This window comes from Bombina bombina, chromosome 2, assembly GCF_027579735.1.
Source record: "Bombina bombina isolate aBomBom1 chromosome 2, aBomBom1.pri, whole genome shotgun sequence".
Lineage (NCBI taxonomy): Eukaryota > Metazoa > Chordata > Amphibia > Anura > Bombinatoridae > Bombina > Bombina bombina.
The window spans coordinates 112,690,182-112,710,303 of record NC_069500.1 but is presented as its reverse complement, the minus strand read 5'-3'; the positions used below and the strand labels follow the sequence as shown (position 1 = coordinate 112,710,303).

Genomic DNA, 20,122 nt, shown 5'->3' with positions numbered 1-20,122 from the left:
CTCCATAGGATGAAGTCATGGACAGAATTCACGCACTGAAGTTGGCTAATTCCTTTATCTTGGATGCCGCTTTCCAATTGGCTAACTTAGCGGCGAAAAATTCAGGTTTTGCTATAGTGGCGCGCAGAGCGCTTTGGCTAAAATCTTGGTCGGCGGATCTGTCGTCCAAAACTAAATTGCTTAATATTCCTTTCAAGGGTAAGACCCTTTTTGGGCCGGAATTGAAAGAGATTATTTCTGATATTACTGGTGGTAAGGGCCACGCCCTCCCACAGGATAAGCCTTTCAAGGCTAAGAACAAATCTAATTTTCGTTCCTTTCGCAATTTCAGGAACGGACCAAATCTTAACTCTGCAGCCTCTAGACAAGAAGGCAACGCTTCCCAGCCTAAACCAGCATGGAAACCATTGCAAGGCCGGAACAAGGGTAAACAGGCCAAGAAGCCTGCTGCTGCTACCAAGACAGCATGAAAGGGTAGCCCCGATCCGGGACCGGATCTAGTAGGGGGCAGACTTTCTCTCTTTGCTCAGGCTTGGGCAAGAGATGTTCCGGATCTCTGTGCACTAGAAATAGTCTCTCAGGGGTATCTTCTAGAGTTCAAGGAACTTCCAAGGGGAAGGTTCCACATGTCTCGCTTATCTTCAGACCAGATAAAGAGACAGGCATTCTTACATTGCGTAGGAGACCTATTAAAGATGGGAGTGATACACCCAGTTCCAACAGCGGAACAAGGCCTGGGTTTTTACTCAAACCTGTTTGTAGTTCCCAAAAAAGAGGGAACCTTCAGACCAATTCTGGATTTAAAAATTCTAAACAAATTCCTCAGAGTTCCATCTTTCAAAATGGAAACCATTCGGACGATTTTACCAACAATCCAGGAGGGTCAATATAGGACTACCGTGGATTTAAAGGATGCGTACCTGCATATTCCTATCCACAAAGATCATCATCAGTTCCTAAGGTTCGCCTTTCTGGACAAACATTATCAGTTCATGGCTCTTCCATTCGGTTTAGCCACTGCTCCCAGAATTTTCACAAAGGTGCTAGGGTCCCTTCTAGCGGTGCTAAGGCCGAGGGGCATTGCTGTAGCACCTTACCTAGACGACATTCTAATCCAAGCGTCGTCTCTTTCCAAAGCAAGGGCTCATACAGAGATTGTATTAGCCTTTCTCAGGTCTCACGGGTGGAAGGTGAACATGGAAAAGAGTTCCCTGTCCCCGTCCACAAGGGTTCCTTTTCTGGGAACAATAATAGATTCTGTAAAAATGAAAAATTTTCTGACAGAGGTCAGAAAGTTAAAGCTTCTAAACGCTTGTCAAGTTCTTCATTCTATTCCTCAGCCTTCCATAGCTCAGTGCATGGAGGTAATAGGATTAATGGTTGCAGCAATGGACGTGGTTCCTTTTGCTCGAATTCATCTAAGACCATTGCAACTGTGCATGCTCAAACAGTGGAATGGGGATTATGCAGACTTGTCTCCCCAGATTCAAGTAGACCAGGTAACCAGAGACTCACTCCGCTGGTGGTTGATTCAGGATCACCTGTCTCAGGGAATGAGTTTCTGCAGACCAGAGTGGGTCATCGTCACGACCGACGCCAGTCTCTTAGGCTGGGGCGCGGTCTGGGACTCCCTGAAAGCTCAGGGTCTATGGTCTCGGGAAGAGTCTCTTCTCCCGATAAACATTTTGAAACTGAGAGCGATATTCAATGCGCTCCTGGCTTGGCCTCAACTAGCGGAGGCCGGATTCATAAGATTTCAGTCGGACAACATGACGACTGTAGCGTACATCAATCATCAGGGGGGAACAAAGAGTTCCTTGGCGATGAGAGAGGTATCCAAGATCATCAAATGGGCGGAGGATCACTCCTGCCACCTATCTGCAATTCACATCCCAGGAGTAGACAACTGGGAGGCGGATTATTTGAGTCGTCAGACTTTCCATCCGGGGGAGTGGGAACTCCACCCGGAGGTCTTTGCCCAGTTAACTCAACTATGGGGCACTCCAGATATGGATCTGATGGCGTCTCGTCAGAACTACAAGGTTCCTCGATACGGGTCCAGATCCAGGGATCCCAAGGCGATACTAGTGGATGCATTGGTGGCGCCTTGGTCGTTCAATCTAGCTTATGTGTTTCCACTGTTCCCTCTCCTTCCCAGGCTTGTAGCCAGGATCAAACAGGAGAAGACCTCGGTGATGCTGATAGCTCCTGCGTGGCCACGCAGGATTTGGTATGCAGACCTGGTGAATATGTCATCAGCTCCACCATGGAAGCTACCTTTGAGACAGGATCTTCTAGTACAAGGTACATTCGAACATCCAAATCTAGTCTCTCTGCAACTGACTGCTTGGAAATTGAACGCTTGATTCTATCTAAGCATGGGTTTTCAGATTCGGTTATAGATACTCTGATTCAGGCCAGGAAGCCTGTGACTAGGAAAATTTACCATAAGATATGGAAAAAATATATCTGTTGGTGCGACTCCAAGGGATACTCTTGGAGTAAAATTAAAATTCTGAGGATACTTTCCTTTCTCCAAGAGGGTTTGGATAAAGGTTTGTCAGCTAGTTCTCTAAAAGGACAGATATCTGCTCTGTCTGTTTTGTTGCACAAACGTCTGGCAGCAGTGCCAGATATACAGGTGTTTGTACAGGCTTTAGTCAGAATCAAGCCTTTCTACAGACCTTTGACTCCTCCATGGAGTCTAAATTTAGTTCTTTCAGTTCTTCAAGGGGTTCCGTTTGAACCTTTGCATTCCATAGATATTAAGTTACTATCTTGGAAAGTTCTGTTTTTAGTTGCTATTTCTTCTGCTAGAAGAGTTTCTGAATTATCTGCTTTACAGTGTACTCCTCCCTATCTGGTATTTCATGCAGATAAGGTAGTTTTACGTACCAAACCTGGTTTTCTTCCAAAAGTAGTTTCCAACAGGAATATTAACCAGGAAATAGTTGTTCCTTCCCTATGTCCGAATCCAGTTTCGAAGAAGGAACGTTTGTTACACAACCTAGATGTGGTCCGTGCTTTGAAATTCTATTTAGAAGCAACAAAGGATTTCAGACAAACTTCATCCTTGTTTGTCGTGTATTCTGGTAAGAGGAGAGGGCAGAAAGCTACTGCTACCTCTCTTTCTTTTTGGCTGAAAAGCATCATCCGATTGGCTTATGAGACTGCCGGACGGCAGCCTCCTGAACGAATTACAGCTCATTCTACTAGAGCTGTGGCTTCCACATGGGCCTTCAAGAACGAGGCTTCTGTTGATCAGATCTGTAAGGCAGCGACTTGGTCTTCTCTGCATACTTTTGCCAAATTTTACAAATTCGATACTTATGCTTCTTCGGAGGCTGTTTTTGGGAGAAAGGTTTTGCAAGCCGTGGTGCCTTCTGTTTAGGTAACCTGATTTGCTCCCTCCCTTCATCCGTGTCCTAAAGCTTTGGTATTGGTTCCCACAAGTAAGGATGAAGCCGTGGACCGGACACACCAATGTTGGAGAAAACAGAATTTATGTTTACCTGATAAATTTCTTTCTCCAACAGTGTGTCCGGTCCACGGCCCGCCCTGGTTTTTAATCAGGTTTGAAAAATTTCTTTCTTTATACACTACAGTCACCATGGCACCCTATAGTTTCTCCTTTTTCTCCTAACCGTCGGTCGAATGGCTGGGGGGCGAAGCCAGAGGGGGGGCTATATGGACAGGATATGTAGGGGAAGAGAATATCCCACAAGTAAGGATGAAGCCGTGGACCGGACACACCGTTGGAGAAAGAAATTTATCAGGTAAACATAAATTCTGTTTTTTATGGGTTCTCTGTTATCGGTCGTAGAGATTCATCTCCTACCTCCCTTTTCAGATCGACGATATACTCTCAAATTTACCATTACCTCTACTAAAGAACTGTTTTAGTACTGGTTTGGCTATCTGCTATATGTGGATGGGTGTCTTTTGGTAAGTATGTTTTTATTACTTAAGACACTCTCAGCTATGGTTTGGCACTTTATGCAAATTATATAAAGTTCTAAATATATGTATTGTACTTATATTTGCCATGAGTCAGGTTCATGTATTTCCTTCTGCAGACTGTCAGTTTCATATTTGGGAATATAAACACTTTAAGAAATTTGTTTCTTACCTGGGGTTTAGTCTTTTTCAATTTTGACTACTCTTGCATTTGCGGGTATTAGGCCCGCGGGTGCGTCAAATGTTAGACTTTATTGCGTCATTTTTGGCGCAAACTTTTTTTGCGCGGGAAATTACGTTTTTTGACGCAACTTCGTCATTTCCGGCGTCATACGTGACGTTGAGACCTTTCACACGGCGGCGTCATTAGTAACGCAAGTGTGTCATTTCCGGTCATTTTTGGCGCCAAAAAAGTTTACGTTACGTTTTGCGTCATACTTGACGCCAATTTTTTTTCATTATTTCAATACCCCATTCATGTTTGCCTCCTGCTTTCTTTTCTATCAAGAGGCCTATGCTTTTGCATTTTTTCCCATTCCTGAAACTGTCATTTAAGGAAATAGATAATTTTGCTTTATATGTTGTTTTTTCTTTTACATTGAGCAAGATGTCCCAATCTGATCCTGTCTCTGAAGTTTCTGCTGGAACATTGCTGCCTGACATCGGTTCTACCAAAGCTAAGTGCATTTGTTGCAAAATTGTAGAAATTATTCCACCGAATGTCATTTGTAATAGTTGTCATGATAAACTTTTACATGCAGATAGTGTTTCTATCAGTAATAGTACATTGCCAGTTGCAGTTCCTTCAACTTCTAATGTGCATGATATACCTGTAAATTTTAAAGAATTTGTTTCTGAATCTATTATGAAGGCTTTGTCTGCATTTCCACCTTCTAATAAACGTAAAAGGTCTTTTAAAACTTCTCATTTAGATGATGAAATTTCAAATGACCAACAACATAATAATTCATCCTCTTCTGCTGAGGATCTATCTGAAACAGAAGATCCTTCCTCAGATATTGACACTGACAAATCTACTTATTTATTTAAATATATGCGTTCTTTATTAAAAGAAGTGTTAATTACTTTGGATATTGAGGTAACCAGTCCTATTGACGTTTAAATGCTGTTTTTAAATGCTGTTTTTAAACCTCCTGTGGTTTCCCCAGGTGTTTTTCCCATTCCTGAGGCTATTTCTGATATGATTTCTAGGGAATGGAATAAGCCAGGTACTTCCTTTGTTCCTTCTTCAAGGTTTAAGAGATTGTATCCTTTACCAGCAAAATCTATAGAGTTTTGGGAAAAGATCCCCAAAGTTGATGGGGCTATTTCTACTCTTGCTAAACGTACCACTATTCCTATGGAAGATAGCACTTCCTTTAAGGATCCTTTAGATAGGAAGCTTGAATCTTATCCAAGGAAGGCCTATTTATATTCAGGTCATCTTCTCAGACCTGCTATTTCTTTGGGTGATGTTGCGGCTGCATCAACTTTCTGGTTGGAAAATTTAGCGCAACATGAATTGGATTCTGACATATCTAGCATTGTTCGCTTACTGCAACATGCTAATCATTTTATTTGTGATGCCATTTTTGATATTATCAAAATTGATGCTAGATCCATGTCTTTAGCTATATTAGCTAGAAGAGCTTTGTGGCTTAAAATCTTGGAATGCTGATATGACATCTAAATCTAGATTACTATCTCTTTCTTTCCAAGGTAATAATTTATTTGGTTCTCAGTTGGATTCTATTATTTCAACTATCACTGGAGGAAAAGGAGTTTTTTTGCCTCAGGATAAAAAACCTAAGGGTAAATCTAAGGCTTCTAACCGTTTTCGTTCCTTTCGTCAGAATAAGGAACAAAAACTCAATCCTCCTCCCAAGGATTCTGCTTCCAGTTGGAAGCCTTCCTCAAATTGAAATAAATCCAAGCCATTTAGGAAACCAAAGTCTGCCCCTAAGTCCGCATGAAGGTGCGGCCCTCATTCCAGCTCAGCTGGTAGGGGGCAGATTAAGGGTTTTCAAGGATTTTTGGATAAAATCTGTCCAAAATCATTGGATCCAGAGCATTGTCTCTCAAGGGTATCGAATAGGATTCAAAGTAAGACCTCCTGTGGGAAGATTTTTTCTCTCACACATTCCTGTAAATCCAGTAAAAGCTCAGGCTTTTCTGAAGTGTTTTTCAGACCTGGAGTCTTCAGGGGTAATCATGCCAGTTCCTCTTCAGGAACAAGGTTTAGGGTTTTATTCAAACCTATTCATTGTACCAAAGAAAGAAAATTTGTTCAGACCAGTTCTGGATCTGAAAATTTTGAATCGTTATGTAAGAGTACCAACTTTCAAGATGGTGACTATAAGGACTATTCTGCCTTTTGTTCAGCAAGGACATTATATGTCCACAATAGACTTGCAGGATGCATACCTTCATATTCCGATTCATCCAGAACACTATCAGTTTCTGAGATTCTCTTTTCTAGACAAGCATTACCAATTTGTTGCTCTTCCATTTGGCCTAGCAACAGCTCCAAGAATCTTTTCAAAGGTACTGGTTGCCCTACTATCTTTAATCAGAGAACAGGGTATTGCGGTGTTTCCTTATTTGGACGATATCTTGGTACTAGCTCAGTCTTTACATACTGCAGAATCTCACACGAATCAACTAGTGTTGTTTCTTCGGAAACATGGTTGGAGGATCAATTTACCAAAAAGTTTCTTGATTCCTCAGACAAGGGTCACCTTTTTAGGTTTCCAGATAGATTCAGTGTCCATGACTCTGTCTCTAACAGACAAGAGACGTTTAAAATTGGTTGCAGCCTGCCGGCGCCTTCAGTCTCAGTCATTCCCTTCAGTGGCTATGTGCATGGAAGTTTTAGGTCTCATGACTGCAGCATCGGACGCAATCCCCTTTGCTCGTTTTCACATGAGACCTCTACAGCTTTGAATGCTGAATCAATGGTGCAGGGATTATACAAAGATATCACAGTTAATATCCTTGAATCCCAATGTACGACACTCTCTGACATGGTGGATAGATCACCATCGTTTGGTTCAAGGGGCTTCTTTTTTTCGCCCAACCTGGACTGTGATCACAACAGATGCGAGTCTTTCAGGTTGGGGAGCCGTTTGGGGGTCTCTGACAGCACAAGGGGTTTGGAAATCTCAAGAGGCCAGATTACCAATAAATATTTTAGAACTCTGTGCAATTCTCAGGGCTCTTCAGTTCTGGCCTCTACTAAAGAGAGAACCGTTCATTTGTTTTCAGACAGACAATATCACAACTGTGGCTTATGTCAATCATCAGGGTGGGACTCACAGTCCCCAAGCTATGAAAGAAGTATCTCGGATACTTGCTTGGGCGGAATCCAGCTCCTCTCTAATCTCTGCGGTGCATATCCCAGGTGTAGACAATTGGGAGGCGGATTATCTCAGCCGCCAGACTTTACATCCAGGGGAGTGGTCTCTCCATCCAGATGTGTTTTCTCAGATTGTTCAGATGTGGAGACTTCCAGAGATAGATCTCATGGCCTCTCATCTAAACAAGAAACTTCCCAGATACCTGTCCAGGTCCAGGGATGTTCAGGCGGAAGCAGTGGATGCGCTGACACTTCCTTGGTGTTATCAACCTGCTTACATCTTCCCGCCTCTAGTTCTCCTTCCAAGAGTGATTTCCAAAATCATCATGGAACAGTCTTTTGTGTTGCTGGTGGCTCCAGCATGGCCACACAGGTTTTGGTATGCGGATCCGGTTCGGATGTCCAGTTGCCCGCCTTAGCCACTTCCGTTACGGCCGGACCTACTATCTCAAGGTCCATTTTTCCATCAGGATCTCAAATCATTAAATTTGAAGGTATGGAAATTGAACGCTTAGTTCTAAGTCATAGAGGTTTCTCTGATTCAGTGATTAATACTATGTTACAAGCTCGTAAATCTGTCTCTAGGAAGATTTATTATAGAGTTTGGAAGGCTTACATTTCATGGTGTTCTTCTCATAAATTCTCCTGGCATTCTTTTAGAATTCCTAGAATTTTGCAGTTTCTTCAGGATGGTCTGGATAAGGGTTTGTCTGCAAGTTCCTTGAAAGGACAAATCTCTGCTCTTTCTGTTTTATTTCACAGAAAAATTGCTATACTTCCTGATATACACTGTTTTGTACAGGCTTTAGTTCGTATTAAGCCTGTCATTAAGTCAATTTCTCCTCCTTGGAGTCTTAATTTGGTTCTGAGGGCTTTACAGGCTCCTCTATTTGAACCTATGCATTCTTTGGACATTAAACTACTTTCCTGGAAAGTGTTGTTCCTTTTGGCTATCTCTTCTGCTAGAAGAGTTTCTGAGCTATCTGCTCTTTCTTGTGAGTCTCCTTTTCTGATTTTTCATCAGGATAAGTCAGTTTTGCGGACTTCTTTTCAATTTTTACCTAAGGTTGTGAATTAGTTAGTAGAGAAATTGTTGTCCCTTCTTTATGTCCTAATCCTAAGAATTCTTTGGAGAGATCCTTACATTCTTTGGATGTGGTAAGAGCTTTGAAATATTATGTGGAAGCTACTAAAAATTTCAGGAAGACTTCTAGTCTATTTGTTTTATTTTCTGGTCCTAGGAAAGGTCAGAAAGCTTCTGCTGTTTCCTTGGCTTCTTGGTTGAAACTTTTGATTCATCAAGCTTATTTGGAGTCGGGTCAAACCCCGCCTAAGAGAATTACAGCTCATTCTACTAGATCAGTCTCTACTTCATGGGCTTTTAAGAATGAAGCTTTAGTCGATCAGATTTGCAAAGCAGCCACTTGGTCCTCTTTGCATACATTTACTAAATTCTACCATTTTTATGTATTTGCTTCTTCGGAAGCAGTTTTTGGTAGAAAAGTTCTTCAGGCAGCTGTTTCAGTTTGATTCTTCTGCTTTTTGATTTAAGTTTTTTTCTTTCAAAAGTGAAAATAAACTTATTTTTGGGTTGTGGATTATTTTCTCAGCGGAATATGGCTGTTTTTGTTTTAGTCCCTCCCTCTCTAGTGACTCTTGAGTGGAAGACTCCACATCTTGGGTATTGATATCCCATATGTCACTAGCTCATGGACTCTTGCCAATTACATGAAAGAAAACATAATTTATGTAAGAACTTACCTGATAAATTCATTTCTTTCATATTGGCAAGAGTCCATGAGGCCCACCCTTTTTTATGGTGGTTATGATTTTTTGTATAAAGCACAATTATTTCCATATTTCCTTTGTTGATGTTTTCTACTCCTTTCTTTATCACCCCACTGCTTGGCTATTCATTAAACTGAATTGTGGGTGTGGTGAGGGGTGTATTTATAGGCATTTTGAGGTTTGGGAAACTTTGCCCCTCCTGGTAGGATTGTATTTCCCATATGTCACTAGCTCATGGACTCTTGCCAATATGAAAGAAATGAATTTATCAGGTAAGTTCTTACATAAATTATGTTTTTCGGTCCAGGCCTTGACTCCATCATATCCACGGTCACAGGGGGCAAGGGTACCTTTCCGCAGGATAAGAATAAGCCTAAGGGTTCTAATTTTCGTCCCTTTCGTCTGGACAAGTCCCAACGACAGCAACCTGCCGCGAAGCCCGAGCAGTCCAAGGGATCTTGGAAACCTTCTCAGTCTTGGAATAAAACCAAGCAGAGCAAGACGCCCGCTGAGACAAAATCGGCATGAAGGGGCAGCCCCCGAGCCGTCTCTTGATCTCGTAGGGTGCAGATCTCTTTTCGGAGAGGTCATTGCCCAGGGGTACAGGATAGGTTTCAAATCTCACCCTCCCAGGGGCAGATTCTTCTTGTCAAATCTTTTGTCAAAACCAGAGAAACAAGATGGCTTTCTACAGTGCGTGAGGGATCTCTCCTGTCTAGGCGTAATTGTACCAGTAGTTCTAGCAGAAAGAGGTCTAGGGTACTATTCAAACCTTTTCGTGGTCCCAAAGAAGGAGGGCAGCTTTCGCCCGATTCTAGACTTAATGTGCTTAAACAAGTTTCTGTCGGTCCCATCGTTCAAGATGGAGACAATAAGGTCTATCCTGCCCTTAGTTCAAGAGGGACAGTTCATGACTACGATAGACTTGAAGGACGCTTACCTTCATGTGCTAATACACAAGGATCACTTCAGGTTCCTAAGATTCACTTTTCTGGACCAGCACTTCCAGTTTGTAGCTCTCCCCTTCGGTCTGGCTACTGCTCCAAGAGTCTTTACGAAGGTTCTTGGAGCTCTGCTTGCTGTGGCTAGACCCAGAGGCATTGCAGTAGCGCCTTATCTGGATGACATCCTGGTCCAGGCTCCGTCCTGCCGTCTGGCAGATGATCATTCGAGAGCTCTTCTTCTTCGATCTCATGGATGGAAGATAAACTCAGGAAAGAGTTCTCTGGTTCCCAGTACTAGAGTGGAGTTCATGGGCACGATAATAGACTGCATATACATGATATTCCTGACAAGACCAGAGACGTTGCAAAATTGACTCCAACTGTCTTGCCCTTCAGACCTCCTCAAGGCCATCTGTGACCCGGTGTATGGAGGTGATTGGGCTTATGGTATCCAGCATAGATGTCATTCTATACGCCAGGTTCCATCTCAGACCTCTTCAGTTGTGCATGCTAAGGCAATGGAACGGCGATCAGTCGGATCTATCCCAACAGATTTCTCTGGACAACCGTTCGAGGGAATCCCTCTCTTGGTGGCTCTGTCCAGATCGGCTGTCCCAGGGGACATCCTTCCTGAGACCATCCTGGGAGATTGCGAATACGGACGTGAGCCTCTCAGGATGGGGAGCTGTTTGGGGTGCCATGAAGGCACAGGGCAGGTGGAATCGTGAGGAGTCACTTCTTCCGATCAACATACTGGAACTTCGAGCGATCTTCAACGCTCTGAGGGCTTGGCCCCTCCTGGGTTTGTCCCAGTTCATCAGATTCCATTCGGACTACATTACCTCGGTGGGGGGGGGGGGGGGGTGTGAACGAGAAGCTCCCTAGCCATGAGGGAAGTATCTCGAATTCTGGAATGGACGGAGACCCACAACTGTTCGCTGTCAGTGATCCACATCCTGGGTGTGGACAACTGGGAAGCGGATTTCATCCGGGGGAATGGTCTCTTCACCCCGAAGTGTTTGCAGAGATTTTCAACAGATGGGGGACGCCGGAGATGGATCTCATGGCATCCAGACTCAACTTAAAGCTACCCAGATACGGGTCGCGGTCCAGGGATCCCCAGGCACAGCTGATGGATGGCTTAGCAGTGCCTTGGGGGTTCAACCTAGTCTACATATTTCCACCATTACCACTGCTACCTTGTGTAGTGGCCCGCATCAAGCAGGAGGAAGCATAGACTATTCTGATTGCTCCGTCGTGGCCGCGGACGATGTGGTTTGCGGATCTGGTGGGGATGTCATCGTCTCCTCTATGGAGGTTGCCCTGACGCAGAGATCTATGGGTACAGGGCCTTTTTGTTCATCAAAATCTAGATTCTCTGAGGCTGACTGCGTGGAGATTGATTGCTTAGTCTTATCCAGGAGAGGTTTTTCTGAGAGTGTGATTGATACTCTCATTCAAGCCAGGAAGCCGGTCACCCGACACATCTATCATAAGGTGTGGAGGACCTACTTACTCTGGTGTGAGGCTCATGGGTATCCAGGATCCTTTCCTTCCTCCAGGACGGTTTGGAGAAGGGACTTACCGCCAGTTCCTTAAAGGGACAGATTTCGGCTCTATCTGTGTTGTTACACAAGAAGCTCGCTGAGCTTCCTGATATACAGTCTTTTGTTCAGGGTCTATCCAGGATTAGGCCTGTATTTAGGTGTTTCAATTTGGTTCTTAAGGATGGTTTTGTAGAGGGCTCAGTTTGAGCCTATGCATTCTCTTGACATTAAATTACTGTTTTGTAAGGTTCTTTTTCTACTGGCTATTGCTTCTGCATGCAAAGTCTGAGTTGGCGGCCTTGCAATGTGAGCCTCCTTACCTGTTTTTTTATGCCGATAAGCTGTCCTACGCACTGGGTTGAGATTTCTTCCTAAGGTTGTGTCTGATCGCAACATCAATCAGGAGATTGTAGTTCCTTCCTTGTGTCCTAACCCTTCTTTGAAAGAACTTTTACTTCATAATTTGGATGTGGTTCGAGCTTTGAAATTTTATCTTCAGGCTGCGAAGGACTTCAGACAGACTTCAGCATTGTTTGTTGTCTATTCGGGGAAGCGCAAAGCACAGAAGGCTTCTTCCACTTCCCTATCTTTTTGGCTGAGGAGCATGATTCGCTTGGCTTATGAGACAGCGGGACATAAGCCTCCTTAGAGGATTGCGACTCACTCAACTAGAGCTGTGGCTTCTTCTTGGGCCTTCAAGAATAATGCCTCTATGGAGCAGATTTGTAAGGCGACTACCTGGTCCTCCTTACATACTTTTGCAAGGTTTTAGAAATTTGACGTGTGTGTTTCGGTGGAAGCAGCTTTTGGGAGAAAAGTCTTGCAGGCTGTGGTGCCCTCAGAATAGGGTCCGCCTCTCTTTTCCCTCCCGTTTTTTTCATTCAGTGACCTAGAGCTTGTGTATTTGTTTACCACAAGTAATGAATGAAGCCGTGGACTCTACTCATATTAAGATGGAAACAATAAATTATGATTACCTGATAATTTCAGTTCCATCTGTATGAGAAGAGTCCACGGCCCTGCCCGGTAATTCATTGGGCGGACCTAAACTTCTTTTGTTTTTCTTCTGGCACCATTTATGCCCATATATTTCTCCTACTGTTCCTTGTTCCCTCAGCAGAATGACTGGAGGATGAGAGGAGGTGGGGGGGGTATTTAAGCCTTTGGCTGGGGTGTCTCTGCCTCCTCCTGGTGGCCAGGTTCTGTATTCCCACAAGTAATGAATGAAGCAGTGGACTCTCCTCATACAGATAGAAATGAAATTATCAGGTAAGCATAATTTCTTTTTCGATTAGGTTTGGCGCACATTGCGAATCTCGGCGTTTACTGTGGCATAGTGAGTGTACCCCATATTTTGTCTTTTTTTTTTTTTCCCAAGACGATCTAGAGAAAGGTTTGTCTGTCAGTTTTCTCAAAGATCAGATTTCTGCCTTTTTCGGTTCTGTTGCATAAACGTTTGGTCCTTTGTTCAGATCCTGGACAGAATCAGGCCTGTGTCCCAACCTGTTGATCCTCCTTGGAGCCTTAACCTAGTTCTTCAAGTACTGCTACAGGCTCAGTTTAAGCCTATGCATTCTATTTTAATGAAATTGTTGTAGGGGATAGTTTTGTTTTTACTATCAATTTTTTTTTTCCGCTTGTAGAACCTCAGAATTTTCGGTTCTACAGTGTGATCCCCCGTTTCTTATTTTTCTTGCGGATATGGCGGTCCTTTGTACCAGATTGGGATTTCTTCCTGCAGTGGTTTTGGACTGCAATTTCATTCAAAATTGTCGTTCCTTCTCTGTGTTCTAATCAGAAAGTACGTCTGTTACTCAACCTGGACGTAGTTCTTGCTCTAAAATTCTATTTTCCAGGCTACTAAGTTTTTCCTAAATCTTCTGCCCTTTTTGTAGTCTTTGCTGGCAAACGCAAGGGTCTGACAGCCATGTCCACTACTCTTTTTTGTTTTGGTTGAGAAGTGTCATTCGGTTGGCTTATAAAACAGCCGGACAACAGCCTCCTGAGAGGATTACGGCTCTTTCTACTAGGGCTGTTTTTCTTCTTCTTCTTGGTCTTTTCACGATGAGGCTTTTGTGGAGAAAATTTGCAAGGCGGCCACTTGGTCCTCGTTACATACTTTTTCTATGTTCTACAATTTGATGTTTTTTCCTCAGCTGAGGCTTTCTTTGGGAGGAAGGGTTTTTCAAGCAGTGGTGCCCTCAGTTTAGGCTCGCCTGTCTTGTTTCTCTTTCCCTTTCTTTTGTGTCCTCCAGCTTGGGTATTGGTTCCCACTAGTAATTAGAATGGATTTGTGGACTCTCCATGCCATTGAAAAGAAATCAAAATTTATGCTTACCTGATAAATTCTTTTCTTTCCTGGCATGTAGAGTCCACGGCCGCCCTTGTTTTAATAGGACGGCTTATTGTTTTATTTTTCTAAACTTTAGGCACCTCTATACCCTTGGTATCTTCTTCTCTTTCCATATTCTTTTGGCTGAATGACTGGGGGTTATGAGAAGTGGGAGGATACTTTTGCTTGGATGTTCTTCACCTCCTTCTGGTGGCCAGGAGATAAATTTGCACTAGTAATTAGAATGGGTTTGTAGACTCTCCATGCCAGGAAAGAAAATAATTTATCAGGTAAGCATACATTTTGTTTCCCTCTGACAATGAGGCCACATAAGATAACCCTAATATCATATATATTACATTGTAATAACCATTTGTTATATTACTTGTGCTTAGCTGAAAACAACTTGTAAGTTTAGCTGGTCAGTTGTCTGATTTCAAGAGTTAAGCATTTAGCCTAAATGATGTTCTTTATATATTTTTTGTTTTTGTTTCAGTGATACAAAACATTGACATTAAATAATTTGAATTTCCTCTAAAATATTATGTGACTGAACAGTCAGAGAGAATAACACAGTCTATGTTGTTCACACACACTAAATATGAATCATTGTAATCTTAAGTAGCAAATCATGTATATTGAAAAATTTAGGGTATTTCCATCCTGTCAAAGCTTTGGTCAGAACCAACACAGGTGTCTCACAACACAGTAGATTAATATGTTTAGTGTAAAGAGGAAAACCACAGTGAAATACAAATCTGATATATGATGTAATCCATAAAATATCTCAACTACAATGTTAAAGGGATAGTAGTATACACCAATTTTCATATAACTCCATGTACTAGACACTACTATAAAGGAGAATATACACAGATACTCATATAAAAATCCAGTATAAATCCTTTTAAAAACTTCCTTAGAAGTTCCCAGTTTAGCACTGTTGATGAGGTTAGGCTGGGACACCCAGTGAAAGGGGGTGGAAAAGCAGGATGAGCAGAACCCCCCCCACCCCCCCTTCCCTGCATATGAAGAGACCCATTTGACAAACAGGAGCATGCTTGAATCTAAAACTTTGGGGCTTGCTTAGGAGTCTGAATATCAGCACAATATTATTTAAAAATAAGCAAAATTATACATATAAACACTCACAGGTGGGCTATATAAATGAATCGTCTACAAAACATTTATACAAAGAAAAATCTAGTGTACAATTTGTCCCTTTAAAAAACAAATTTTTGTAGTGTAATGAGTCAAATGCTCTAGATTTCCTCAGTATGGTAAACTCGCTAAAGTACCAGCTGCAGCCATCTCTAAAGAAAGACCCATGTTCACCTTCCACTAAACCATAAGTGATCATTCCCATATCTCTACCGTGGACAAATATCTCCTGTAAAATGTCAAATATAGGTTTCTTCTTGTATAAATACCCTAATAGATTGTGATTTCATTGTATGACTTGTCTACTATAGAGGGGGACTTTTGTGGATGGGTTCAGTGTTAAAGTTCAGCCTACCCACTATTGCTTGAGCGAATTAATGAGCAATTAGTAGCCAGCTGTCAATGAATTCGTGGCACAGTATGATATGGGCACAAAAGTAGATCCGCTACATACAAATCACTACTATAATATCATGTGTGATTATTTATAAATTGTCATTTATAATTGTATTGATATCATATTTTTGCATATTTTTAGTGTGTTTAGTTAGGAGATATACTATAAATTTCTCATGTTTATCTTTGCCGCTATCTTTGTCACAGTCTGTTTGAACAAATTGAGAAGTGTTCAAAAAGGGATAAGCACAACTTTAAAAATGTACAACCTATTTTAATGTTGCCACAAGTCCTTTCCAATTTAAATGTTTCTATGCATATTGGAATTTTGCTTATGCTTATTTGCTAAATATATTTTTCTTATGCTTTTGATTTATTTGTGTTTTTTAGGCATTATCAGCCTATGCAAACCTGGCAACTCTGGGATCCAGTCTTTAATAGGAGTACTTTGTATACGAAACATGGAAATACGGGTAGGTAAAAAAAAATTACATTTTCGTTAAAATAGACTTAGTCGCCTTTATTTTTACATGCACTTTTTATATACTGACAGAACCGTTTATTATGGGTGCACATGTAGCTAATCATAACTACTTAGAAAGGTAAAAAAAAATCCCTTAGACAACTATATAAATAATATATTTTTTATCCAAGTTTTCAAATAAGTTTATTTTTGTTTTATTAATTTGTTTTCTAAAAAAAAAAAATTGGAAGAAAAATAAAATGCCCTTAGTGTTGACCAATGCATTTTGTGGTCCATGTCCACATTCCAGCTTCTGGAATGGTGTTTATTGCAGGCTTTGGTACATTAGGAGTTATTTATGTTCCAAGTGTTTTTCAAGAACCACAGATCATGTGACAGCACATGATGATTGTCAGGGACAGTTCCATAAGCCTTGCTAGGAAGGCAGGGAAATGGGATACTTATTATGTCATAGGAAGAGTTCAGATAATCTCTGCAATACCTTTTATGGAAATAAGTTGGTTCTATTGGAAGACTGTTGACTCAACAAAGTAGTATTCCGGTTTCTAAAGGGACATGAAACACTTTAAGATTGAGAAAAAAAGTTGTAATTATGTATTGTAAAAAACAAACAAACCTTTTATTTATATATATATATATATATATATATATATATATATATATATATATATATATATTATTTATTTTGCTATCAAATGCTGTTTAGAAAATGGCGTTGCTTCACGCTTCCTTGAAAGGATAAAAAAGCAAATTCTGTAACCTAGGTTTCCTTACAAAGCATGCTGCAAATTGTCTAAGACAGCTACATACTACACTGTTATTGCTTGGAGCACTGGACAAACTAATTTAGAGCTAACAATAATTGGCCACAGTTAAAGGGACAGGAAACCCCAAATATTTTCTTCATGATTTAGATAGAGCATACAATTTTAAACAACTTTCAAATTTACTTTTATGATCAAATTTGCTTCATTATCTTGTTATCCTTTGCTGAAAGAACAGCTTTGCACTACTGGTAGCTAGCTGAACACATCTAGTTAGCCAAACACAAGACACAATTGTGTGCATGAACCAATCAGCAGCTAGCTCCCACTTGTATAGGATATGTGTGTATTCTTTTTGACAAGGTATACCAAGAAAACAAAGCACATTTGAAAATAGAAGTACATTTAAGTGTCTTAAAATTACATTCTCTATCTGAATCATGTAAGTTTAGTTTTTGACTTCCCCATCCTTTTAAGAGCAATAAAGTAAACATACTCACCTGGGCTTTCAAGTATCTTTACAGTTCATTAAAGGGACTGTATACACTAATCTTCATATAACTGCATGTAATAGACACTACTATAAAGAAGAATATGCACAGATACTGACGTAAAAATCCAGTATAAACCAGAAAAAACATCATTTTCAGGCTTACATTGCAGGAAAGGTATTTTACGATGCATAATAAACATTTTCCATTGCATTCTTTTAATGAAGTGACGTTTTTAAAATATTTATTTCTTTCCATAAGGCAGGGAGAGTCCACAACTTCATTCCTTACTGTTGGGAAATACAACACCTGGCCTCCAGGTGGAGGTAAAGACATCCTAGCCAAAGGCTTAAATAAGCAATATGAGTAAACAAGTTAAAACAATACTCCCCTAATTTAGCTGTGGATGACTCTAACAGCGTAACAGGTCCTCAACTCCAACAGTCAAGGCACAGTCCAGAAAAGGATAGTCTTTATGTTCTGAAGAGACACATCATAGGAAACAGTCATAGATTGCCAAAAGTTCAGTTCTGGGGCTGGTACTATTGTGTAATGCAAAGAATGGATCCAAAAGATAGTTCAGCAACTTTTACTGCAGTATGGTGGTTAAAACAAACTTGACAAAAGGTATTTTATCTTCTTTTTCTTTCCTTCACCTAGGCGCCAGGCATCTCTTTATTTTAAAGGTTTACTTGCATTCAATCTTTCGGAGAGTTCTCTATGGAATTTTATCTGTACAGATTTACCTAAATATGAAAAACTCAAAAATAATTTAGTTAGTGTTTTTTTTTTTTTGTTAACTTGTCTAAATATATTAGACTCATTTTCTTACTTAAAAACAATCACCCAAATCACATAAATAAAGATACTCCTCAATACTCCCCCCTTTGTTTGCGTGAAACACCCTATGTGTCATGCAAACACAATATGACAGCAAACTAAAAGAGAATCCATGGACTCCTAAAAGTAGTATCCTTAAAATCAGGCAAAATCAAATACACCTAAATATTCAATATTCCATTTATACAGCACCCTTCCACACACATTCTCTAAAAAATTAAAACATTCTCTAAGAATTCATTTAAAAACAACTATCCAATATGCAAAACAAAACATTAACAGCCCTCACAAACTTTAAACAAACACAATCAACTTGAAAGCAAGCACATATACTTACACTCACTTAAACACAGCACTTAGAAATACTACATTCTAACAAAACACTACAAATAATTAAAATCCTATAACAACCTTTAGCTATGTTTTTGTAAATTTTAACCTGCACAATACTATGAAATCATGCTAATAATGCAATCACTTTAGAAGATCAATAAACTCTAGTTGCACATTTACAAATAAAATCCCTAACCATAAATTGACAAATTGAACACACAATACTATATTATGGGAAAGATCTGAAAATAATGTCATTGCTACTGCTCTATGGTTTCTGCTTGTATGCACAGTGCAAACCCACAGTTCAAAAAATCATGTTTGTCACAAATAATTTGGGAAAAGCTTTAGAATCCAGTGTATTGGCGGCAATAACCAGCCACATAGCTGTTACATGCTATGCTATACAGGTGGCCCTCGTTTTACAACGGTTCAATTTACACAGTTTCAGAATAACAACCTTTTCTCTTGTTAAGTGTATCCAGTCCACGGATCATCCATTACTTGTGGGATATTCTCCTTCCCAACAGGAAGTTGCAAGAGGATCACCCACAGCAGAGCTGCTATATAGCTCCTCCCCTAACTGTCATATCCAGTCATTCTCTTGCAAGCCTCAACCAAGATGGAGGTCGTAAGAGGAGTGTGGAGTTTTATACTTAGTTTATTCTTCAATCAAAAGTTTATTTTTAAATGGTGCCGGAGTGTACTGTTTATCTCAGGCAGTATTTAGAAGAAGAATCTGCCTGTGTTTTCTATGATCTTAGCAGAAGTAACTAAGATCCTTTGCTGTTCTCACATATTCTGAGGAGTGAGGTAACTTCAGAGAGGGAATGGCGTGCAGGTTTTCCTGCAATAAGGTATGTGCAGTTAATATTTTTCTAGGGATGGAATTTGCTAGAAAATGCTGCTGATACCGAACTAATGTAAGTAAAGCCTTAAATGCAGTTATAGCGACTGGTATCAGGCTTAGTAATAGAGATACATACTCTTATAAAAATGTAATATAAAACGTTTGCTGGCATGTTTATTCGTTTTTATATGTATTTGGTGATAAAACTTATTGGGGCCTAGTTTTTTTCCACATGGCTGGCTTGAATTTTGCCTAGTAACAGTTTCCTTTGGCTTTCCACTGTTGTAATATGAGTGGGAGGGGCCTTTTTTAGTGCTTTTCTGTGCAGATAAAAATACTGACAGAGACATTCAGCTTCCCTCTGCATGATCCAGGACATCTCTGGAGGGCTCAAAAGGCTTCAAAGTCGTTTTTGAGGGAGGTAAAAAGCCACAGTAGAGCTGTGGCAGTTGTTGTGACTGTTTGAAAAAAGAAAAAAAAAATTGACAAGCTTAGAACACTTAAGCTAGCTAACTCATTTGTTTCTGATGCCATTGTTCATTTGACTAAACTAACGGCTAAGAATTCCGGATTCGCCATCCAAGCGCTTAGGGCGCTATGGCTTAAATCCTGGTCAGCTGACGTGACTTCGAAGTCTAAATTACTCAACATTCCTTACAAGGGGCAGACCTTATTCGGGCCTGGTTTGAAGGAAATTATTGCTGACATTACTGGAGGTAAGGGTCACACCCTTCCTCAGGACAGGGCCAAATCAAAGGCCAAACAGTCTAATTTTCGTGCCTTTCGAAATTTCAAGGCAGGTGCAGCATCAACTTCCTCCGCTTCAAAACAAGAGGGAACTTTTGCTCAATCTAAGCAGGCCTGGAAACCTAACCAGTCC

General features: G+C 40.8%; 1 protein-coding gene across 3 annotated transcripts in view; it reads left to right on the top strand.

Annotated features, from left to right (window-relative positions):
* RICTOR (RPTOR independent companion of MTOR complex 2) overlaps positions 1–20,122 on the top strand; it is a 611,164-nt gene that overhangs the window by 230,318 nt on the left and 360,724 nt on the right. For all 3 annotated transcript variants that reach the window (XM_053701222.1, XM_053701221.1, XM_053701220.1), the window contains exon 8: positions 15,871–15,953. In XM_053701222.1, coding sequence (XP_053557197.1) covers positions 15,871–15,953 — 83 coding nt within the window. The remainder of the gene's footprint in view (positions 1–15,870; positions 15,954–20,122) is intronic.